At 43.8% G+C, this 26190-nt stretch overlaps 1 protein-coding gene across 6 annotated transcripts in view; it reads right to left on the bottom strand.

Moving 5' to 3' along the window:
• Positions 1 to 26190, bottom strand: part of SH3PXD2A (SH3 and PX domains 2A) — a 340171-nt gene that overhangs the window by 67979 nt on the left and 246002 nt on the right. For all 6 annotated transcript variants that reach the window (XM_067537043.1, XM_067537044.1, XM_067537042.1 and 3 more), the window contains one exon: positions 16902 to 17033. In XM_067537043.1, the coding sequence (XP_067393144.1) occupies positions 16902 to 17033 (132 nt within the window). The remainder of the gene's footprint in view (positions 1 to 16901; positions 17034 to 26190) is intronic.

Here is a 26190-nt window from a genome sequence, read left to right as displayed (position 1 = left end):
ATACAATGAATCATACAAGATATGCCATGTAAGGTAATTTTGTAATATTGGTATCACTATTATTAAATGGTCACCCATATTCCATACAGTATCACAAATGATACCAATTATGATGTGGATGCAGAGAACACCTTGCCAGGAACTCCTTTTACACAAGCTAAAGAAGTCAGTAAGTATACATCGCCGAGTGGAACAGGGCCCTGATTTGGTTGAGACCACAAGGTATTCCCACAATATACAAATGATAAAATAACCATAATCAGATGGAAAGAAATTCTCGTTACTATTGACCTATTGCTCAACCATATTTAACAAATTCCATTTGATTTAAAGAATGAATGAATAAAATAGCCAGTTTAAGCAGCAATGGGATAAGTTTGCCCAACACAGATTGATGTTAAAAGTGTCAGCACAAGGTCCTTATGCTCTTTTCCAGCAGCAGGCAAGAATCCTGCCTTTACCGGAGATAGGGGGGAAAAAATATGGGATCACGGAAAATATACTGCCACACAGAATGACCAAATCAGTACATCTGTGCAACCGGTAAGACGAACACGCCAATACCTCAGTCCTACAAACTGAAGGCAAGCTTTCCAATGAAGTATTTACAAGCTAAACTGCTAGGAACACCCGGAGGTTCCTTATTGTAATAAGGAGTTTTTCCTGCCAAACGTAGCCCCAAGGTAGCTTGTCATCAGCTATAAGGTCCCATCGATTAAAGTTTGGCAAGATGGTAAAACTGAAGCAGACACCAAAACCTCCAGCTAGAGGCTACCAATGGCTTGGAGATACAAAAAGGACACAAAATGGACATCCAAGTACGAAAAGTCACAGGCTCAGATAGGAAGTCGCTGGCTTGAAGCCTGCACGGATGCCCCTGGTACCTCAAAAGCAGTTCTTCTTATTTGCCAACATACTAAATTTTGACTACACTGCATCTCTTGGGAGCCCTAAAAATCTGTGCTTTTTAGATTTGCAACAGAATTTATGATTCTGCGACAGCTGACTTCAATTCATGCAAGACTCTCGCTTGGCACTTCAGTAGATTTCGTTTCTGCAAGTGTCCAGAAATGACTGTTTCCAAGCCCTCCAAACCAGCAGCGAGAGATTAGCTCAGGAGAGGCCATTGTTCAGGATGGTCTCGTTGCATCTGTCAACCAGAAGGTTTCCTTAAACATACCGTGGTCCGCATCTTTCGAACCATCCATAAACTCGGCCAGTTCTAGTGACGTGTGCGTGTTGCTTTTAGTGGACATTGCTGGGAAACATTATAGTGTTTATTTTCGATGTGTTGTGTTAAAGAACATCCTGAGCAAAATGAGAGTCATGACCCAGGGATGAGGAGAACAATTCATATGCTTCTTGGATGGGATGCACACGGCGTCATAACTTTGCACGTCACGAGACCGAGTAAAGGGAGGAGACGCTGAGCCAAATTTGGCTCCCAGTTACAGAAACAAATCTAGGAGGATTCATTGACTTCAGAGGAGTTCTGATTGACTCAAGTTGGTACTTGCCTCACCAACTTTACCTTCTTAAAACACAGCGCGTTAAGGTAACTGACGAAGGGGTAGAGAAAGGAATGAAAGTTAAATCCATTACGTTCTGATTTTTCCCCAAACAAGAAACACTAACATTGCAAGAGGCGCATAGGCACACAGGAGCAGAAGTGAATGGAATAAAAAACTAGACAGAGCAAGTTTCAACCACCCCGGGGAATGCGACAAACAGCATGTGTCATGAAAAGGCCCATTTTAAAGTCATTTTGCTTTCAATGCATTCAGGTGCTATGCATAACATATGTAAAGATCTTTAGAGTGTTTTCAAAGGTGCTCATCAGCACCTCTTGTTCTCGTTCAGTTTAGACAGCAGTTCAGAGGGTTCTGCACTTACATGCATTGATTTTTAACCTGACAGCATCATTTCAGATCTCAGAAAGAAAGGCAAGCAGCCCATTGTCCATCCCAACTGCTCTTTTGTTTTCTTTACTTGCACAGAAAGCATTCACTAATTTGCCCTGAGTTCGTCTTATGTGCACAGAACGCCAAAGAAAAGTAGGCAGTACAAGGGGAGGGAGTGAATGGGTTACTTTGCATCTACGTAGTTACAAAAACGCTGGGCCTCTCCAGACACTCCTCCTACTATAGAGACCAACCTCCACTAACCAACTGAGGAAGGTGCTTGAGTTAAGGCACAAGCTGCCCTAGAGTAAGCAACTGTTCAACCCTGCTACTTACAAAAATTCTCCCTTTCCCCTTTATCCTCAATCCCACTTTCCCTTCAGCTCATTGCACTCTTACTTCAGAAGTTAGAGATAAACAATTCTGGTCTTTAATGCTACATACGAGGGTTGCAAAATTTGCTCTCTTAAGTGGAGACAGTTTGGCCATGTATGTCAATATTTAGCTGTAGCAATTGAGGCTCTCTCCTATCAATTCACTGGTAAGGCAAGACCAAACACTAACAAAGTTCTAGTGCACAAACTGGCTCCAGAACTAGACCTTATAAGTGCAAGCAACGTCCATACACTCAAGATGAGTCACAGCTTTGGAATAGCTTAGGAAAAAGCCTACAAATTTCCCAACATTAGATTAGGGTTGACCAAGGCAAACTTCCAGTCCTATCCAATTTATGACCCTGATTACTTTTAGAACTAAAAAATAAGCAGAGCCATGTTTCATTAGAGACTCCAGGTCTTGCAAGCAGAGAAGTCTTCAACAAGGACTTAGCTGATCTGAGAAACAAGCACCTGTGAGACTGGTAGCTGCTTATCTGCCATGCTGAGGTCATGGCAGATGCAGGGAAAAAACAAGCGGCTTCAGCAAAGAAAAAGAGTTATTTCAGAAATACGCCGTCAATCAAAGCTGACCGGACTTCCAAGCCTCAAATCTACTGCATGATTAGTTTCTATTGAAACTGATTTGAGATGACACTATGGCTTTACGGGTAGAGGAGTCTGCATTTCTGTAGGAGCCCCTGGAAACATTACAGCTGACTCAGCCAAAATTCCTGCCAGGGAGCACATGCTAGAACTGCAGTCATGCCATCCTTCTGCAGGGCACAGCATGGTTTCCACTAGCCGGGCTAGTGGGAGAGCCGGACCACAGCTGTGTCTTCAGCTTGCCATGTGCCCTGTGGGCAATCAAATGCCACCACTAATCCTGCATGTTCCTTCTGCTTTGCAATGTCAGATGCTTCTGGTGCAGGAACACATAGGAGGGGCTCTGTGGTCCACCCAATCCTGGCCTCTTTGCTAACATTTGCAAACTAAGGTGCCAATTGTGGTGCTGGTTTCTCTGATGTAGACAATCCACCAGGAACTGGCCTGAGAGCAGTAATTTATCTCCCCCCAAAGGCCACTCCACAACATAGTTTCAAACCAATGTCTGCTGAGTATCCTCTGAACTATCCCTAGAGTCATTCAAGTCTCTTCATCCCCACCCCTCCCCAGAGACTGCATTCTCACTGTAAGCAGAAGGTTTCTAGTTGGGATGGAATGCAAAAGGAGATCCCCGTGGGGGGGGGAAGGGAGATTATTTTTCTTCTTGTGGCTGGTCCTCAAACCTGGAAGTTTTTGCAGAGGAGAATGAAAAATAAAACTATCCTTGCCAGTTTCCAGCTGAGCAGAATGTCTCTCACACTAAGCCCCGGCTGCCATTTGTTATTTTAAAAATCACAAGCTAAAAACCCAGGAAAAACACACAGTTGACTCCAAACACACACACGAAGCTGTCTCGAATAGTTGGGTATGTAATTTAATTTGTACTTTTGTGTAAACACACACACACACACACACACACACACACCCACCCACCCACCCACCCCTCTTCATGTTACAAAATTGCTTGGACTGGGCAGGGATAGGGTGGAGTAACGGTTGTGTTTCGGGTAGCTTTACTTTTCTGCGCGCGCACACACAAGATTTCTTGCCAAAAATAGTCGCACACTCACTCTAAACATTCTCCCTCCCTAGTTTCCTTGTAGTCAGGTTCTACATGTTCCGTTTGCCACTAGATCTCCCTACTTCAGTACATTCCCATTAATGTTAGCAAAACTTGAGCAATGTATTTTTTTTACCCTCTTGCTGTCTGCAAAACTGAAGAGACAGGCCCCAGAGGGATTATCAGTCCTGCTTTTCAGACAGGCACACAGGTTCATCTCAACTCCGGTGAGTCAGTCTGCATGGCGGTTCTCCTCACCAACTGCAACCCAGACTGCAAGAGTAAATGGATTAGTCACTAGTTTAATCCTAGGGTTTCAAATTCATTCTGCCTACCCTCCGGAGGTAATCCCAGTCACCTTGGATCAGGGCAAACAAGGAGACATCAGCTCTCTCCACCTATTCATCCCAGCTCAAATGAGGTGCCTCCGGGGACCATTCAAGTGCTGCATAAAATAGTGTTGGCAATTCAGTAGGTAGCTTCCCTATCCCTAAACCCTCTAAACCAATAGTGCAGCATGGTTCTGAAGAGCACCTCCATCATTCTGGTGCTACCATTTTGGTGGAGTTGTAAAGCAGAAGTCTCCCAGCAGACCTTGTGGTCTTTAAAAGGATCCTCTAGCGCTTTTCCACAAAGACGGGGTCTTTTCCCCAGAGTTTTGTGCAATTTCGAGTTCATACACAATTTATCTGCTTCCCTAAATTTGCCCTGCAGTTTCAATGCACTGTGGTATTTATATTTAGGGTTAGGGACAGGAAGATTGTGGATAATGTTGCTATACACTATTTAAAAGCCACTCCTGTTTATCCCAAAGGTGGCTGCATTTTACTGGGAGGTGAAGTCACTTGTGCATCTATATTGCTGGCAATTCCACATAGTGCTTCAAGGCTGTGACACGCTGAACAGAATATCAAATCACTAAAAGGCAAACAATGATAGTCAAAGCAGGTCACTTCTTCTTACCAGGAGGTAGCTGTACACCTACAGTGAGTGAATTCACACACAACACAAACGAAGCCTAGGAAATACGTGTCATTACCACCAAGAAATAAAAATCTCTCCCAATAAAGTTATAGCCCATATGATGTTGGTGCAATAAAGCAATGTACCTCCTGGGTGAAGTTTACAGATTGTGTGTCTCAGTAACCTACAAAAAAAGTTGGCCAGGCCATGAAAACAGTACAGAGAAACCAGCCAGTACAATAGAGAACCAAGGCAGCCATTTCCATAATGAACACAAGCCAAAAACACTTTTGTTTATACAACCCATGCTCCAAAACTCTTCTACCAAAAAGAATTAAGATCTTTACAATCAAGAAACCTGGGACGTTCAAGGTTCTAACCTCAGACAAAAATCCACACACAAAACAGGCCTCCTTAACAAACCTCTTTTAAGTCACCACCCCCACTCCAATTCTATGAATTTAATAAGCAAGGTGATTACTTTTACAGGTTTTGCTTCATTTGAGAAGGTCTGAGTAATTGGGTTGTGGGGAAACTGAACATGAAAGCCAAAAAGTTTTTAAAAAAAGAATATTTCTGGTTGTAACTGAAACTTGTCTGTTAATGATTATTCCTTCCAACTTACTGCCAAGATAATATTAGAAACTGCTTATTTGCTGTACAGCTTGGGGAAAAACATTCACCCCATGCTTTATTAATCTTGTCCTCAACTGACACACCAAAAATGCACTATCAGTCTTTTGTTTAGATGATTTTTAGGCCAGTTTTTCAAATTATCAAAGAAACAAAAAACTTGCATGTGTAAACACATTAATCACTTCTCATTAATACAGCAGAAAGGCAGAAAATGTTACACTGGCCATGAGAAGCTTTGATGTAATGAAAGCCCAGGGAAACAATGGTTTTTCAGCTGCCGTAACGCCAGAAATCTAACCTCCAGTGCAATTACAGAACTGACTGGAAGCCCCTAATATCCTCAGATCTTCTTGGAGCTAGTCAGCTTCTTGCAGCAATGCTGAGCTGATGACCTATTTGGCGGGTATAGGAAACTCAATCAAAGTGCTCTAATACGAAAAGCAGATTTTCCTTGGAAGCATTTTCTTTGAGAGGTTGCATGGTCCCAAAGTTGGCAATGTCTGTATAAAGAGAGGAGGTAACGAGACAAGGTCCAACAGAGGATGCTGTGTACAATTTCTTTCCTTTTAGGTTACTACCCTGGACCCTGAGCAAGAACGCGTAGTGAAAGTTGGGTGACTTGTCTAGTTATCTGCTGGGCCATGAAGGCAGTCTAGGTTTGAACCTGTTAGAAGGTTGGGCAGCCAGAAGAGAACTTAAAATCAAAGTGCAGAATACCCAGCTAAAAAGTGTTCTCTGCACATGAATCTTAGAAGACAACAGGATAAATGAGAATTTAACAGGCTTGTGTATTAGACTGCACACAGGAGGTATTGTTACTTGCTAGGCTGGTGCGCATGTACATACTCTTTTCTCTAACAATGCTGAAGTGTCTTTACTAAATGAGATCATTATTGACAGGTTTTTAAAAATGGAGTAACAGTGGCCCACCCCTACTAACCAGTCTCCTGGTCTAATCACTGGTAGGTAAAGTCATCTGTGCATGTATATTGTTTGCAATTCTGCAGAGAGCTTTAAGGCTGGGGCCAACTCTTCATACTAAGGCTTTAGATATAATAAAGTGCCAATCTATTCTCATGACGCCTACAAAATGACAATGTTTTAAGATCTTTGGCTCTTCATGGAAGGAGTGGGGAAAATCTTGTACAGACCTAAGTATTCAGACAATACATTACTGTAGGCCAAACTGTACCTCACCCATAGAAGGCAGAGAGAGCCAGAAGATGGGTAGAGAAAAGTCTACAAGGCACCCGCTGCGGAGTTGTTTCTCCCAAAGCTACCCTCAAGAAGGCGGGACAGTGTTATGGAAAGAATATGGCTCTCTGAGCCTGTAGAACTAGGGAATCCACAAGGAACTCGTCAGCATTGCAGATGTCAGAACCTCTCCATACAGGGAGTGGACATACCTTCCATGTTGCCACCACCATACTGCCCTCTAATAGCTTCAAAGTAGAAGTTGGAGTGGGACTTTGAGGGAGTTCCATCCTCAGTTTGCAGCCACAAAGTCACTGCTTGGAAATCCACAAAGTCTTACGGGGAACAAGACACTCCCAGGCTCCAAATCCCTCCGGCCCCAAACCACCAATAGTGCAGTTGGGCTTCCAAGAGTTTTTGAAGCCAGAGTTGTCATACCACCCTAGACTCCAATCCCCGCTCTTGCAGAAGCACAGCACTTCAGGCATTCATTCCATGAGCCTTTGCGCCACTCCAAGCTGTGTAACAGAGAGGAGGAAGCGTCCTAGTCATATCATTGGAGTCTGATACCTATTGAGCACAGAAAACCCCCCCTAAAAACTTGATGTTCAATACACTTGGTGAGTTGCCATTAACAATAGCCCTCTCCACCTAGCTCACAGGGTGTGCCCCACACACAGACCTGAAGTCAGCTGAAACAGAGACAAACCCATTCAGAAGCCAAAAATGTTTAAAGTCCCCTCCATAAAGAGATACAATTTGTATTCTGACCAGGCTCTTTCTGCACTAGTCAACAGAGCAACACATGAGCCCATCAAGACAACACTGGCAAAGTTAGTTTTGAATTGTTTTTGTCTGTTTGGAAATGATTTTTTTAAAAACAATCAACATTGTAAGAAAGGTTTTTAAAATAAAGCAATGGAACTAAAAAAGTATTCACAGGAGGGAAGGATATCTTGGGAGAAGCCAATGCTTTAGAACTTCCCAATCCTGTCACCTCTTCTATACTTCTATTTTTTGCCCTTTAACTTTGTCAGATAAGCAAATAGGAGTTAAGTTACTTGGGGGAACAGTCACTAAACTTCCTACCCTGAGTAGCGTTTACCCAAGGAACCCAAGATAAACATTAGTAAGGCTAGTTGTTAGGCAGAGATGCACCAAGGCTAATATGAATGGTTTATGCCTCTTCCTCCATGACCAGCTCAAGAACCAAGCAGGACCCACATTAGCAGTTGGTCAGAACTATGGTTAAACTAAGACCATTTTTGCCAGTACAGAGTGTGTCCAGGGAGTCCCAGAGGAATGGCCCGGTAGAATATTTACAATGCATAATAGTATTATAAGATAGCCAATTATAACCATTAGAAGTGGATTAAACACTAAGGAGCGAGAGGAACTATGCACTGCGATTCAAAGGGAGCATGGCTAGGAGTTATGGGACTCAGTTGGTCAAAGTCAATGGAATGCAGAAAAGCCCCCCAAGAGAAGAGATGGGAACCACACAGCACTGGTCACTTGACATTTGCACTATATCTTAGCAAGTCTATTTGTGGACACAATCCATCACTGGCAAGGGAATAGACACAAACCTCATGGTCACCAACATGACAGTCCATTCCAACTCAAAGTCCTAAAATTCCATATTGTTCCAACTGACAGATGACATTAATCCAAGTATTTTAACTGATAAAAATGTAGGGCAAGAAAAACAAGGTCTTCTCTTTCTGGAATAGGAGGGAGAAACTCTCTCGTTTCATACCCCACTACTCTAAGATTCCTGGGTTTTTTTCTCCCTTGGGTGCATTCCCTTCAGATGTTTGAATAAAAGATCCATGTTCAAAATACACTCAGTACTTGGGAGAGTTATGCTAAAATGAAAAATATCACAAGACTGTTGCACAATAGGACACCATGACACATTCAAAACGAATGACTATCTTCTGTGTTATGGTAATACCTTGAAGGTCAAACAGATCAAGGACTCATTTTGCAAGGCACCATAGAATCACCAAAATGAAAAATATCACAAGACTATTGCACAACACTGGACCACCATGACACATGACATTTTGAATGTTCTTTGTGCATCACACTTGTTTACTATTTGTAATATGGTGGTACTGAAAAGTCCCAGCTGAGATTAGAACCTTATGCTAGGCATCATAGAAACACACAATAAGAACTGCAGCCCCTAAAAGATTTACAGTCTAAATAGACAAGACAAAGGAAGCATGCTTATTCCCATTTAACAGATGGGGAACCAGCGCACAAGGAGATTAAGTAACTTGACAAAGGTGACATGTCTGTGGCAGAGGCGGGAATTGAATCCAGGTTTCTTAGTATCTTAACCATATTATCATCCTTGCTAAACATAAGTGGTCAAACAGAACACCCTCAAATATACATGGACTAAAATAATTCGGAGAGCGCGCCCTGGTCTATACTGACCTGGCGATTCGGTGGCAGTCGACAGCAGTTACGCAAGCTATGCAGAATAGCTTGCGTAACTCCCGTCAACTGCTGTGCTTCCCTTCTGTGCGGTGTCTTCACTGCACCGTGCCGACGGGTACACAGCGCTACGCTACTTGAGGGGGTGGTTTTACTCAGTCGACTTCCTGATCGACTGAACGGTCAGTGTAGACCCGCTCAATCGATCCAGAAAGATCGATCTGGCGGCGGCGACTTTGCCGCCGTCAGTATAGACATGCCCAGAGTTAACCTCTTTGGTTTTATGTTTTGTAGACTTTCAAGCCACTGCTTCCAGCCTAAGGCATAACTGTTAGAGTCATTAGACAATGTTTCCCCCACTCTTGGATTACCTAATAACAGTGCAGCGGAGAAGCAGAAGGATTATCTCCTTCGGAGAGAAAATGATGATCTCCCTCCTTCTGACCCAAGTATTTCTGGTGTGCCCATAAAGAGCTCCTCCTCATTCAGCACCTTTCAGATAGTTTCCTAGAGCAGCATGAGGCCAGTTTCAAGATCCTCTCCACTGGGGCAAGCAGAGCTAAGGAGAATAGCACTGCAATCATGAAACACACTAAGCAGCACCGAGCGTACGTAGGCTAAACACAGCCTAGACAGCTACAACTCTGACGACACACAGACCATGTCCTCTAGCTTCTGGGTGCCTGAGCATTTCAAGAAAATGGAGGCAGATCTGCCTTCCCTACTTAGGGCTGGAAGTCATTCCAGATTTGCCAGCATTGTTTCCATTTTGAGGGTGAATTCTATCAGCCTGGCTTGAACAATATCCAAATGGTCCTACAATAACTTATGATCAATGCAGTATCATGCCATAAGGCTTTTGTCTTGCAAGACATTTAATGAGGATTTAACTACCTGGTTTAGCTGAGCAGAGGCAGCCAGAACACACACTTCTTTCTTTTACTCAAGAACTAGGTCACCCCTAACTCCACAGCTTCCTTAACTTTATTCTGACAAGGAGCCAGCAATCCATGCCCACTAAGAGACCGTATCTGCAACTGGTTCAAGTTATTCTCCCAAATATCGAAGTATACAAACAATACGATAAAGAGTGACTGGACAAAGGTCTCTAAGGAGTTAAAGGAAATCTTAGCAATTTACCCAACCGAGATCAGGGCCCCGTTGTGCAAGGCACTCTACACACAGTAAAAAGATAGTAAACTCTTTGGGATTAGGACTACCTAGGCCAGGCAGGCAATAGGAGGAGGGTAAATGGATGCCCAGAGAGGTGAAGTGACTTGTGTAAAGTTACACGGCAGGTCAGTGGGAGAGTTGGGAACAGAAACCAAAATAAAAATCCCAGTCCAGGACCACAGCCACTGGACCACAGTCTCTCCTAGAATATGTAATGGAGAGTAAGCAGAGAGTCAGATTTCCAGAAGAATGTGCAGTTGCTCTTGAAACAGTGTTTATGGTCACACACACTCAGTAGTTCTGTATACAAATGTATTTACACATCCTCCAGTTGGATATGTAATTATCGTTTCATAAGAAACCGTGGGAGCTGCATTTCAAAGTTTGCATGCAGCTGCACACCAGAGTTTTCCCAAGAATCCAGCACTGCACCCAATTTACTTCAACAAAAAGCTTCTTCAATAAGAGACGTAAACATGTTGGCTCTTCGCTAACTGCTTTCCAGCACTACATTACACTGCAAATTGGAAGACAAAGACGTTTGCAAGTGTCAATCGGATGCACAGCACATAACTTGTTAGTTGCACGGTTTCCCTGGTCCTCACCCATTTCCTTCTCCTCCTTTTTGAAAATGGAAGGTCAGGTATGAAAACAAGAGTATGTGGCCAGGAGCAGATTTTTAGGGATGCACAGCTAACCATAGCAAGTTATGAGGCGGTATCTGGAAGGGGAGCACAAGAATGTACCAGGAGGCTGTTCAAGGAGCAAAGGATAATGTGAAAGTGACAGGCATCTTCACCGGTAAAGGCAAGCTCCTTGGAGGCAAGGTCTATGGGTCAGTGGAAACCCAGGCAAAACAGTGATTACGGACAGGAGAGGAGTATAGCCTGCCTGAATGTCCCCTAGGAACAGAACATGGCGCAAGGAACAATCTGCCCTGTTCAGGGATGGGACGCACTCTGCTGCATGGACAGGAACAAACAAGACCAAAAAACTAAACCAAACCAAAAAACACCCCACAAGCAGTCTGTCTTGGGGCAGTGATTGAAGACTCTATTCTAGATGGCTGTGGGGGTGTTGGAGAAAGGGAAGAGGGAAGATGAAGGTCTCTGTCTGAGGAGGCAAAGTTTTGGTGGAGCCAGGCTCTGTTTAGTCTCTTTCTCCTTTATCTTGCTATAATTTTCCTAATGAAGCCTGCATCCAGCAAGAGGCACAAGTGAACCTGCACAGTGATAAAGTAGTGCATACTGCCAAGTGTACATAAATCCATTATCATTGAGGGGGACAACCATTACGTCTCGGAGTGCCTAGATTAGAAAGCCTTTTATAACAGACATTTATTAATATAAAACTTAAAACACTCCAAAATGTAACTTTATATTGCCACAAGATAATCTCAGCAAAGTAGTAAGGAGCAATTTCCCTTACCAAAAAACTCCCTTGGGTCCTGATAAAATTACACTAGCCATAATAGGTTTATTTTACATATTGTGTGAAATATAATATTGGAAATAGGTCTGCAGTTATGTAATTGCAAAGCAAACAGCTCTGGGCTTGTTCAGGCCAGCTGAAAAATGCCATCCCATGTTTCTACCACCACAAAAGCAAATCCCCATGGGTTATGTATAAAGAGCCCTCAATCCCAGCTCTCTGATCAGGACAGAAAAGAAGGAAGAGCAGTATAAAAGGCGGTTGATAGTACAGTTATACTTAACGGTCGGTCAGGGTTTCCATTACAAATAGCACAGCCACAATTTATAATTTGACCATTTCAAGCCACATCCAAAACAAAACTTGGCAAGAAGGAAGTTAACTCCGGTCCAATTTTTTTTCCCTCCTTCCTTTTTTTTTTAAAACTAAAGTTGTACATAGACGGATTTGGTCATTTGTGCTGTGAAGATTGGCAGACACCTGAAAATTTGCTGCACTGCCCTTTTTTTTTTTTTTGGAGTGGTTAATTTAAAAACCCCAGACAGACAAAAACAAAACCCCCAGCCTATCACAGAGCTCAGTTTTGAATAACAACGTTCTGCAGGAAGATTTTACTAACTTGCATACTCAAAACACTTAAATGCAATAATGACATGGAAAAAACTCCACGCCTAGGAAAAAGCTGGAGCTACAGTTCAGATTGATTTTGAATGTAAAGTGCTGTAATTTTCTTCTTTATGCACATACCTGTGGTGAACGCTAAAGAAATAACTGTACATAGCAAATAAATGCCTGGTATGATAGCTTCCACTGTACAGAAACCCAGAGGTTAGAGGAGGCTCTCAAGATAGATTTTGGTGCACCCCAGGTGGGCATTTACCATAAGTACCCCCAACTTCCATAAAAGCTGACAGTGGGTACATATTTTATGCAGATTGCTTTTAATTGTGGAAATTCCCAGGAACTTTGCTGGGAGTTTGCCTAGCAAGATTTGCTTCTGTGACAGCTGCAGTGACACTCAGGAGGAAGTGATCCACAGGCTTGATATAATGTGACTGGAAGGGTCTAAAAATTTATTCATCATGTTTGTCACATTGACCTTGCATCTGACTCATTGTGGTATTAAAACGCAGGAGTTTTCAGGTTTACGACTTGGACATCTCTGGAACCTGCACTAGGCACAGCAGTGAAAACATTCTCTTACCTGACACTATGTTAGTACTGTTGATAAAAAGAAAAAATTAAATATTAAGTATACGCCCCTGGCCAAAATCATGGGTGTGGATGTTCCTAAACTTTCGGAAAGTTTGAATCCAAATTTTGCAATTTAATTCCATCATTTGTCCATGGGAAAAAACGTTACTTTGAACGTTACTGTCTGACTATTTAAATGCAACACAGTTACTCAGGGCGAAGGTAGCTTCCGATGGTCCGCAACTCTGCCTTGATGTACCCAGGAAGTTTAGCGTACACCACCCAGCACTGATCATTCGATGTGCTGAGTGCCTTCAATGCCCATTAGTTTCAATGGCAATTGAGAGCACTTAGCAAAATGTACAGAATCTCACAGGATTAGGCCCAGAGTTCTTGTCCTTGATTGTTACCTTTGTCAAAAGTTGTACTATTGTACAAAATGGAACTATGCTCAGGTCACAAGAGGAGGCTTTGCACGGGGAGAATGATTATCAAGCTCTACTACACAGACACATTGAAAAATTAGATGCCAAATCCCAGCGATCAAGGGATTGTAATTAAGATTCAGATTCTGTTTTCAGTTCACTTTATTGTTGCAAAGTATTGCTAACCTCGCCAGAAGGGTGCAAACAATACAGCATGGGGAAGCCCTAGTTCAGGATCTACGAGATTGCCACCAGTTTATATCAAAACTAAGGACAACTAAAAACTGAAGCTCAGCCAAGGATAAAATGGACAGCACCACATATAAAAAGCTTTACCTCACAACTTTGGTATGCAAGATACAGACTCATTTAACTAACAGAACTAACTTGGGCTTTTTACTAAGGGAATAAATGGTTCGTTTTGCAAAGCTGCACTCTCTGGGAGGGGAGAAAACCATGCAACACAATCCTATTGGGACAATGTTGATGACAGATTTTTTCTTTAAATCACAACTATCTATGCATTTCATACCTAGCTTTCCTAAGGAACCATTAAAACAGAGACAGACACGTGTACTGTATGTGATTTTACATACTGTCCTAACAGGCCTTCATCAAAGGTATTTGGACAGCAGAAAGGATGCATGTCTACAGCATTTGACAAGATGTTCGTTCCGATGCAATGGTGTGAAACACACAGTTAACAGCTATCCAATTGTTTGCGTGTTTGTGCATGTGGGCCGTTCGGTAATAAATCATCTGTTCCCAGAACTAACGTCACTTCAAGTTACATTCAGGCCAGTTTACTAGGTTTTAACCTGCCTGCACCAGAGGGAGATAACTGAACCTAGATGATTCAATCAGGTTTAGAAAGAATTTGATTACATTGTCACAAATTTACCAAAGTCACGTATCTACGGATTGCACCTTTTTTAAAAGTCCAATAATCCAATTTTCTTAAAGTGTGTATAATCATACCATCCTGGATAAAAATAATCCATGCATCAACTAGTGATGGAAAAGATGGTTTAGATAAACTAAAGTCAAATCCAAACTATCAGCCACAACTCAGATTTTTTTGTTTTTGCTTTGAGTTTGAAAGAAGTTTCAAACTTCTGTAACTGCTGTTCATTTTTGTGCAAATTCTAAGCTTTGTTTTTCCAGCTGAAGTCCAAACACATGAATCCCTGGAAAAAGCCATTCCTGTGGTATTTCCAACCTGGCCCAAGCCAGGAATTGCTGAAAAGTTTGGGAGAAATTTTGTTTTTGGGAAAGCTGCAACCCAATTTCAGTCAGAGATTTAGTCAAATACCCACCCACCACTAATAATTAACTACCCGTGTTCAACAGGAGAGGGATCATAAACAAACTATTTCAGTATTTCTGTCTTTTCAGGTCAGTGACTGGTAACCCCTTTCTTCAAAGTCAAAAATCTTCACGTGCCTCTTACATGTACTATAAAGCAGGAATCAAAAAACGTATCAACAATGCTAAGCCTCAGTAATTTACGTGTGGGTTTTGAGAGGTTGATAGAGAATACTTGACCATGAAGAGTAGAGTGGGCAGGGAATAGGGAGAGGGATTTTCTTTGCTTTAGATTGTAATAAAAATGTTCAGATCCTTGCAAACCCCTCCCTGCCCAACTGGCTTTCACGATCAACATGGGGGGGGGGAAGGGGGAGAAACAGGTGCGGGTGTGTGTCATGACCTACTAACCCTAATCCCAGTGATTCTACTTCAGTGAGTAAATGGAGCACGATATGGCTCTAATAATATCCCTTTTTATACAGTTGCTTTTCTGACCATATAATCTCACTTAACACTGACATTCAACCTTACCAACAACCATGATTTTAAATACCATCCGAACTGTGCTTTTTATGCACAACAGGGAAGGCTGAATTGGCATTCCCTTGTTTCTCTAGCTTGAAATCTGACACCCTTGAATTATTGAACAATCCAAATTCCCCTGGTGGTTGTTATTTTTGGAATAAAAAAATAAAAACAAGAGAACATATCATGGAAGTGAAGGAGGGTCTACATATTGCCCTTGGGATGCTCATCGACTGAGCTAGTGCATTGGATAATGAACAGAACCCTTAGCCACTATGCTGACTGTGTTAAGGTATTTTATGGCATCTTTTCCTTCCTTCACCCATAATCACCTCTTAATTACGTAAATGTGCGTTTCGGTCTCCTTACTAGTTTTGCAAAAACACATAGTATTGTATACACAAACGACCAGAATGGCTTCAATAGCCAGTACGTGTGTGTTTTCAAGCACGCACACTACACCTTTAACACCACTCCAATGACCTGGCAGGCTAACTGTTCCTCGAGTGCATCACTTGCACAGAGACTCGGAAGATTATTAGCCTTCCGTAAAATTGCGCAACTGCTGCCCAGTGAAAACATTAGCCTTCAGGATGCACAGGACTCACTCCAAACCAATCTGGAGTCAACTCTGAAAGGGTGGAGGTTTAACACAGGTCAAGACATTTCTGTGTTGAAGCCTTATCCTCAGAAAAAGCCGAGCACCCACAACTTCTACTCTAGTCAATGGGAGTTGCTGGTGTTCGGATCTGAACGTTAGGACCTTGGTCTGTGAATATACCTAGGAATCTGTAATGGCTCCTCTGGGTCAGAGGTGAGAAAATAGGTCTTTCAACCCAAAATCTTGGGCAACTCTTTTGCTCTGGATGCACGAGGGGGGGCCAGGAGAGGGGGCACATGCAGAAACAAGCAAATGGGCATGCGGTTAGGCTACAGTTAACCCTTTCAGCGCCACGAATGTAGGCACATGGGTTCTGAAGCATTTCATTCGGCTGCCTGGAAAACAGACTTCCCGAAGGGAAAGCCACTGCATGTCAATCTTGAACCAAATTACTTGCCAAAGCTTTGTTTTCCCGAATGGTAAATGGTTATTCTAAGGGTGGCATAAGAAGGGAATTTAGCCTGCATTGGTAGCTGGGAGGCTCCTGTTCTTTTGCCTGAGAAAGGCCACACCGATCATTTTGCAAGTCGCAATTTTTAAATGTTATTAAATCTACATATTCTCTCATCCCTTCGGAGTCTGGGGCCGACAGTTGAGCTGTCACAAGCCAAGTCTTCATCCCACAGCAAGTTTTTACAGCCGTGCTATAAATCCCTCAAAACAGTCGTTCGTCATGGAAATGCTGACAGACCCTCCCAAAGAGGTGACAGCAGGCAACGGATCATTCGAATAAGTATGTGCACAAGCTGGGGATTCTTCTCTCCTCCCCCCTTAATTTTCCATTAATGTACACTGGCTAATTAACACACAAGCTTACGAGACATTCTTACAGCAGAAGGCAAACATTTTGGCCCCTAGCCCAAACCAACAGGGGGAAACTTCAACATCCTCAGCCAGACAGTACCAGATGGTGCTAATGTATAGTTGAAATGATGGGAGAATGAAGGGGAGGAACAAACAAACCGGACTATTCAAGAGAAAAAATAGGCACAAGTGTCTCACCGCTTTCGTTTTTCTCTATTACGTCCACGAGCTCCCCAGCCTGAAGACTGATCTCAGAGTTCTCCTGTTTCTCATAGCTGGACACCACCACATACTGCTCCAGGATCATGGGTTCGGGGTTAGCATCAGCACCTGGGGAAGGGAAAAAGCAAGCTGTAAGCCAGCTTCCAGCCATGGCTCCTCGAGAGCGACCTGCGTCCATCCAATTCATGATAGGCCAATTTGTCACCGCAGCCAAGCCAATCAGAACAAAACCTTGGCTCCCAGCATATCCCCAAATGGCTGGCCATATAGAAACAGCTTCCTCTGGCCCACAACCCAGCTGCACAGAGGAACATTTGAGAGAGGGAGAAAAAAAAAGTTTAAAGTAGTGAATTAATCACAAAGTTTCATGATGGATTCTGAAAATAAACCTCTTCCCAACATGGTTGCCACAATCCTTGTCCCCATTAAGACTGAAAAATCCAGGGTAGAAGCAGCATAAATCCACGGCAGAGCTATCCCCCCCAGGAAACCAAAAGAAAAAACAAACAATTCTCCCCTCCGAGGCTCAGCTCCTTCTCCACTCTTGAAGTCTCAAGCTCTAAGTCAAGAGGGGGCTGCGGACGCCAATCATATTTGTCTGCACTGCAGCCCTTAAATAGAAACACATGAGCAGGACTGAATAAGGCAGGGGGTGGAGGAAGGGAGCGAGAGGAGGGCGGAGAGACTGTTTACTTGAAACCGAAGAAAAGTTACAGCGCCAGATTCTTATTAACACAGCCACCCCCCAACCCGCCTTTTCCAAGGAGTTTTGCACAGTCGTCCCAAAGAACCCCTCCGATTAATTACAAGAGACGCAGAATGCCACATGCTGCTTTGTGCGAGATGAACAGCAAACCATCTTTACACAGCCTGATTTTCTCCCCCTTCCAGTGGTTTTGGGTTGGTTTTTTTTTTTTTTTGCTAGCATGAAATGCTTTAATTATTTCATCTTCCCCACGCTGTACTTTCCAGCCATAAGGAACTGTTTCTTCCCTAGTCCCTCACATTCCCTCCCTTCCCGCCCCCAAACACACCCGCACCCCTCTGGTTTCTTGAATAATGTAAATCATATGTTTTAAAGCTGAGCTACGAGCCAGGAGTGTTCCATCACCAGAGACGGAGGGAGAGTTCTCTGCCGTGTAGTGAGCTGCAGGAGACACAAGGATCTCCTTAACTCATCCACTCAATTGCAACATCAACAAAGTGCACAGAGCCACGCCACCGCCAAACGGACATACACAGGAAGGCTCTGCATACACACCATTTCAGATTGAAGGGCTAGGAAGGCATTTTTGAAGCCAGCAGGGCCCTTTTTAACTTAAAAACAAAAGAGAAGAATGTTCTCCTTTTCATGTAGATCTCCTTCTAAACAGAATGCATCAAGGATCACTTTGTTTAGAGACACTAGACATAAGCGGCTTTGTCCAATGTTTTGGATGTGCATTACTGTAATGGCCACAGGCTGCAACAGACTGGAGTCCTGTTGTGTTAATCACTCAGTGTAGCACAGATTCCTGTTGTGATCTAAAGAAACAAGACAGGCAAAAAGTGGGTGGGCAAAGAGAGGCAAAGGGACTCGCCCAAGGTCATACAACAGCTCCATGGCAGAATGCCTCTCGAGTCCCAGTCCAGTGCCCTGTCCACCAAACCATGCTACTTTTGCTCTACAGGAAGGTCAAGATAATCAATGGAATATTTCACTATTCAAATCACTACAGCCAGGAGGATCATGATCAGCACTGTCCTTTGTGTCTGCACATCCATCGTCATTTAATATAAAAGTGTAAATGGATTCCACAGACAAAGTTAAGCCCAAAATTCTCCCTTTCCTTTCTTCTGGCAGGTAACCAGTGCCTCATCCATTCAGCTTGTCATTAGACTGTTATGAAACAAAGGCCATTAGTCCAGTCTTTTCCTGAAATGGAATACTATCTGATCGTCTCCCTTTGGCCCAGACTTAAGAGGTTCAGAAAACTAGAAGGAGGGGGAGGGAGGAGAATTACGTAAGTGTGTCCACACACGACAGACAGCAGAGTCACTTGAGCAACTTTTTTGTAGATTTTAAAAGATTGTTTTCTTGCCAGTGAATTTTCTGCTCAGGAAAGCGATGAGCAAAAGTATCATCAGGAACATGACGACTGACTCCTTATGTGCCTATCTACACATAGGGAAAAAAGCTCGGGGGGGGGGGGGGGGGGCGTAGGGAGAACGACACTTCAAATGAGTGACATTCTTGCAACACGAGACCGCCACTGCATAGTTTCTCAACCTGTCGTATGCGTACCCCTGGGGGTACACAAGACACAGGTAGGGGGTACCTGGGGAAAAACAGAGTGAAGGGGAGGCGGGCGGCAGCTGCTGACTTTTGGGGAAGATGCGCGGCAGCTGCCCGCTTCCTGGCCAGTTGCAGCTCCCACATGGGAGGCAGGCGGCAGCTGCCGGCTTTTGGGCAAGGCGCGCAGCAGCTGCCCACTTCCCATCCCATCCCACCTGGGAGGCAGGCAGCGGCTCCCAGCTTCTGGGGAAGGTGGGCGGCAGCACCCCGCTTCCTGCCCGGTCACAGCTGGGAGGCAGGCATCTCGTGAGCTGGGCTCGCAGCTGGGTGGCAGCCACCTGCACCCTGGCTCCGAGCCGAGGGACAGCCTCTAGCACCCCAGCTTGAAAACGGGCAGCAGCCGCCTGCCCACATTCCTGGGTCCCAGCCAGCGCGGAAGCCTCCTCTGCCCCAGCTCAGATTGGGTGGCAGTCGCCCACCTCCCGGGCTGGCAGCAGACGCCTGCAACTTGCCCAGGTGGCAGCCCCCCTCCCTGGCTCAAAGCCCAGTGCCCAGAAAACTTGTCAATTTTGCTGCTCTAGCTGAACAATGAAATTGACAACTATGACAGCCCCAGATTTTACCAGTTACCCCCCCCCCCTCTCCCTCTCACCCCTTCCTCACCTCAAATCTATGGCAAAAAATTTGGCACAGCGCTATATATTCCCCAGCATTGGCATGCCGCTCAAAACCTCCTGGCTTTGGTCAACATCACGTCTAGTCCAGGTACATACTTGAGTTGTGCACCCCTGGTGTAAAGGTGGTAACCCTACCCACACTAGATCTGACATCTGTCATATCACGGCCTTATATACTCAGCCCTTCTTCCAACATATGGCTCACATTAGTCTGTAAATATAAAATCCCATGGAAAATTGAGTGTTGGGGTACTTAAAATTTTCAGAAGTTAGGGGGCACTTGCTACTTAAAAGGTTGAGAAACCACTGCTCCACTGTATTAACATATCCTTGGAATTTGTAACTATTACAGATGACATGTTTCAGAACTGAAAGGGTTACAGCCAACATGGGGGAATTCTATATTAGACCATGTCTTGACAGACATAAAATGAACTGATCACAGAACTATAAATTAATGGTAACTTCAGTATAAGTGATCATGATGATCATATTTATAAAACCAGAACAGAGTTCAGACCAGTGCTTGATCATGTGCATGCGCCCTTTAAAAAAGGCCTCTCTCACAAAGTTGAAAAAACTGAGCCAAATCAGCTGGGAGGAAGAATTTAAACCAGAAAAATGTGAATGATGATTGGGAATTATTAAACAACACTTTAGTAGGTGCTCAAAAAGCCACAATCGAGGAATAAGGCTGTGGCCCTACTGATTAAAAAACCAACCTGGTTTAGAGTGCACGTAAAGGCAGCTATAATGGATGGATGGATGGATGGATGGATAGCACCAATGGAAAAAAAGGGGAAGTAAATAGTAATGAATATAAATTAAGAAGCTAGGCACTTTGATAATTGATAGGGAAAGCAAAGAGGTACAGGGAAATCTAGGCACATCATAGTTAAGGACAAGAAGGGAGGGTTTTTTAAAAAGTATATTATGCACAAAGAATCCTAACAATAGCACCACTCCATTGCTAGATGGAAATAGCAGAATTTTCAATAATAATGACCAAAAAAAGTAAAAAATATTCAATACATACTTCTGTTTTGTATTCAGGGGAGGGGGGAGGGGTGCGGAAATGGACGTAGTCATATCATATGATACTCTTTCCACTCCACTAGTATCTTAGGAAGATTTAAATAGCAGCAGCTGAAGTTAAAAAATGACTAAGTCAGCAGGTCCAGGTAACTTGCATGGGAGATTTTTTTTTAAAAAGCTGATGAGGTCTCACTGGACCCTTTATCTTCATTTTCAATAAGTTTTGGCGCACTGGGGAAATTCCAGAAGAAAGCGAATGTCGTGCTAATTTTTAAAAGGGGTAAATGGAATGACCTAAGTAATTACAGGCATGTCAGTTCAACATGGGTCCCCTATCAGTTGCTCCATTTATCTTGCTCGGGATCAAATTAATGAAGAATTAAAAGAAGGGTAATACAAGGTGGTGTTTTTTTTTTTTTTTTTTTTTTTTAAACACACACAACAACAACAAACACTGTTTACTCAAACTACATCACATCACTTCCAAACAAGTATTTCTGATTAAGCAAGTGTAGTACTGGTAAAAGCCCAGGAGACAGAAGTTATCTACAGAATACAGAGCCTCAATACAAGCTTCCCCACACCATCACTTCCTACAACGTCTCTATACAGTCAGAGAGGGGCTGCTTTTACCTTCAATCAGGCTACCTCACATGAGCAAACACCACAAGATCACAAGGCACAAGTGTTAAGTGAGAATATATGGGTTGGCTAACCAGAATCGCAAGTCACCATGGATGCAGCGTATCTGTACATGCACCTACATGTGCAAACTATGAGTAATTCTTTGAGGGAGCAATCTGTGTGGGGAAGAAGGGATTTGATCAGACAGGGGTAGTATTATTACGGTTCTTAGTGTCAGCTATAGGAGGACAACAGTGGATTTTTTCTGGACACAGAGACATCCTTTAGATAATGAACAGCAGTACAGAAGTGACTTCTTTCTTAAAGTATTTTGACCAATGAAATAAATAGAAATTACCAGTTATGAGGGAGCTAGGGACAAAGCAGAGACCATGTCTACTTTATTTTTCTCCAGACTGTAATTTTTATCTCAATGAGTTAAAACAAAGTGAAAACAAAAAAAGTCTAACATAATCTTGGGTCCAGTGGCAGGAATGGTAGCCATTGTGAAAACCGTCCCTGCTGGACATAAACATAACAGGGCTGCTCCAGGGCAAACACCCACGTTATTCACGAGATTTGAGCCAGAAGACAGATGCCAGAGGAGGAGCTTAGCCAATCGAATTGAAAGAAGAGTCATTTCATGAAGCAGCATTTAGAGTCTTCATCCCTAACTCCAGATATGGAAAAGTCAGATCAGCTGGCTACAACTGAGCCTCTGATATGAAACATCTGGACTTCTCAACCACAAGTTTGAACCCTGGAGTTCATCCTTCCAAGGTAGATACTGTAAACCAAGACCTAAGTAGTTTTCTTCATGTGGATCTACCTTAAGGCTTAAGTACACGGTGCTGGCAAAGAGTGCTAGAGAGGTGTGATTTGTAAAGCATTCCAATATGTTGCACTCTATCTCGCCCGTGTAGACCCTGCTTGTGCACTCGAAAAAGGTACCTAGTTCACATAATGTAGCCCTGCATTGCTTTACAAATCACACCCTCTGGTGCACTCTGGCAGCGCTGTGCTGACAAGCCCTTAGTTAGTACAGCGACTGGCACAACATAAGCAGTTAAGAAAAAAAGGAGAGAGACTTTTAAACAGGCCTGTTTAAAAAAGAAAAAAAAAAAAAAAGTGTTATGGGACCTCTGAGGAGGGTGATCAGTCCCACGTCTCTGTGCCCTTGGCTGAAAGTTTCCTCCTCCCTCCACTGTTGTGTAGAGCAGCAACAGCTGCTGTCCTCCAACACAGAAGTGGCTGCATTTCAAGAGGTGTTGCATTTACATCAAGCCCTATCCTGCCTGCAGAGTGCCAAGTGGGTTCAACTTCTCGACTGCAACAGGAGAGGAGTGCTCTGCACCTCATAGGAAGTACTCAGCACCTTGCAGGGCTGGGCCCATAGTGAAGGGGTCCTAGAGTACAAACAAGAGGCTATAAAAGAAATATTTCCATCAGTAACATTTACATGGGGGAGGTAAAGAGGAGATGCAGCCCGTTCCCAGAACTAGAAGCCTTAAATGCTTTCTGGGTAGTAAAAGCCAGGGCCAGCTTATATGCCTTCTTCCTGTGTGCCAAAAGACCCAATGGTTCCCTCCCCAGATGTCAAAGCCTCCACTGCTCCCCACCCAATAACAGCTTCTACAGAGCAGTCATGCATTGTCTATGCAAAAAACGGTAGCATGCTGAAAATTTAAGATCTGAGGGAGTGTAAAATGATTTGCAATAATAAGATACGTAACATTGCACAAAAGGTCCTGCTGATTAGACTGGATCAGCAATGGTGTGTAATTCCAGCGTCCCTGCACACAGGTTTAGATCTGACTGGCCACACAGTGCATAGGGTCTCATGTGAGAATTACAGCTTGCCTGTCCAGCCATTCACTTTCAAGTTAGTCACTCTCCTAGGCCCCCGTTAATTTAGTTTATCAAGTGCAGGAGCATGCCATTGCTAAACCACCAACACGACTGGCAAGCAGGGAAGGATAAACTCAGAAATGTCTCAATGAACCAAGACATCAGGGTGAAAGGAGTTTTTAAAGGTGGACATAATCTGTAGGCTCTCCCAACAGCAGGATGCACATCTCAGAACAGCAGTAGATTGAAGCGTTTGCTTGCCTTTGAGGTTATTTCCTGGTTAAAGTTTTGAGGATGCCTGTTCTCTCCATTGGGCTCTGCTTTCCATTCCACCCAATCCTCACCTCACGGTCCCAGGATGAAGTCAGCTTCCAGGGACTGGGTAATATTCTCAGAGCTGGTCTGTACCACTCTTTCAAACAGATGGCTGGCTGCTAAGGGACAGTCCCATCCTGTCCCCCAACCCAAGCAGGAGAGTATAGTTGCCTTTGCAGCTCTAGCTGAGAAAGAGACCCACTACGGACGTCAAGTCTCCGAGAGGACAACGCTGGCCACAGGTACAAAGCCAGTTCTTCCTCTGCCGTGTTGCAATAATCAATACACGCTACGGTCTGCAGTGGCCAATCATTTAAACCACCAACAGGCCACAAGGCTGTCTGGAGATGGAAACTGGAGAACCCTGATCTTTGCCAGAGTATTTTGCTATCAGGCCTATAAAATGTGTCAGCTCTTTTAATCCATGCCACGCATCGTTTTCAGAATGTCCTTTTATGATCAGGTATCAAGCGTTCACAGATTCTGTCTAGAAGAATTAGTATAAAGCTGGTCAGTAAAATCTGTCAAGAGAAGCTGAACAGAAATGGTCAGGGAGCACTCTCGAAACCTGACTTTTAGGGAAAGCAGCAGGTAGTGCATGGGGGGAGTGGGGGTGTCTCTCTGGTCCTAGTCGGCACAACAGTCATTTACCCTTGCAGAATCAGTGCAAGGGTACCTGGCAGTACAGACACTGGGTGCCATTAAAGGATCACTCGTGTCTAAGTTGGATCTTGGTGCTTTCCCAGACTTAGCAAGCAATCACTCTGGTGTCTCCGATCCAGCAGCACGGTGACCTGCTCAACTTGGAGCATTTCTAAAAAGCTGAGCCCTTCGGTATCTTTGGAAAGTGTGTGTTGCAAGAGTTACACAGCAGCAAGCTCTCTCACACACACCCCCGCACACACACACCCCCTCCACACACCCACCCCTATTACTTCACAGCCACCACCCCCGAGCCTCGAAAAGGTGGCATCAAGTTCTATTTTTAATTTAAAATGGCTCTAATGCCGAAAGCCGCCCCAACCCTTCAGTTTCTCTGAGGTAACATGAGAAGAGTCTATGCTGCATTTCTCATATCATCAACAGTTCGCTGATTTTGGGACATGCACTGACTGCTCTGACTTGCTCCAACCCTTCTCTTAAATCTTAAGGGGGGATGGGAAAGTCCCCCCCTCCAGTCATAACTTAAAAATCATCTACGTGCGTATGGAGACATTAAAATATTTGAATACACTTGAGGAGTAAACCTTTAGCACGGTTGCCCAACATTTTCTTCTTGTGTATTCCAGACAGACTCTTTCTTTAAAGCTAGCCCCAAAGCAGAGACCTGTCACGGGGTGGCATTACGAACTTAGTCAGCTATTGCACAGCAGTTAATAAGCACTGTGGTTAAAGGACCAGATTTTCAGAAGTGTGCAACACTCCATATCGCCTATGAGTGTCAGTGGAAGCCACTGAGGAGTTTTGGAAAATCCGGCCCTATAAATTCAAAGCAGTTTACAAATAGTCCCTTAAATACTGTACATGAAGCCTTGATTCACATATAGATCCTTTCCCAACCTTCTTAAACACAGTCCACTGTGTCCACAAAGCTTAGAGCCAGATCAACAGTTCAGGATCTTTTACACTCAGGGTTTTTTGTTTGAACCCCTTTTCAATTTCCTAGTAAAGTATTTGCAAAGAGTATAACCACCTTCTCCAATGGTTTAATTTGCTCCATCTATCAAGCAAATTATTTATGGAATGTTATTTCTGCGGCATCAGTCGTGAACTCAGCCAAACAATTTAAAATGGACTGAGAAATATCTGATTCATGGAGTAAAGATTCAGAACAGAGGTGATTTTACCCCATCACTGTAATATACAAATGGCAGAGAGACCCTGGAAGTGAAAGATGAAGAGGAATTCCATACAAGCACATGGTTTGGACTAATCTGTTTAAGTCTAACTCTTTAAAAGAAGGATAGCCACTGAAGCTTGCTCTGAAAACGTGATCAATTAGACTAACTTGAGGCTATATGTTCTATGTTCGTTAAGGCTTCCAACACTATTTCCTGAATTGTTTTAACTGCCAGTCCCCCAGTGATAAATAAGCTCTCACAGACACACTCCCCTCAAAGAGCAGGGCAGCAGTCTGCATACAAAGGGCTGCTCAGTAGAGTTTATAACAAACAAGCGATATCCACGAATGCAATGCCACCTCCACGATTCCACGCTCCTCTCCCACATTCCCAGCACCTCGCCTAATAACAGCGTCCACTTTTCCCTGCTGCCCCTTTGGGTACAGATGCAGCAATCTGGCAGTGTTACTACCGCCCTGAGCTAGGTCATCTCCCTCGGGGACATTTCTGTGGCTGCTACGGAGCAGCTGCAGGGACACCAGGCCAATTGCTTCATGTGCTGCCGGGAAGGAGGGCCAGACGAGGCTCTTCTAACTTATTCTTGAGGGATATACCCAACTCCCAGCATACAGGCTGTGCAGAACTAATAG

This window comes from Emydura macquarii, unplaced genomic scaffold, assembly GCF_026122565.2.
Source record: "Emydura macquarii macquarii isolate MOO-44397 ecotype Brisbane River unplaced genomic scaffold, CSIRO-AGI_Emac_v2 contig_3692, whole genome shotgun sequence".
NCBI lineage: Eukaryota > Metazoa > Chordata > Testudines > Chelidae > Emydura > Emydura macquarii.
This window is presented reverse-complemented; position numbering and strand designations above follow the sequence as displayed.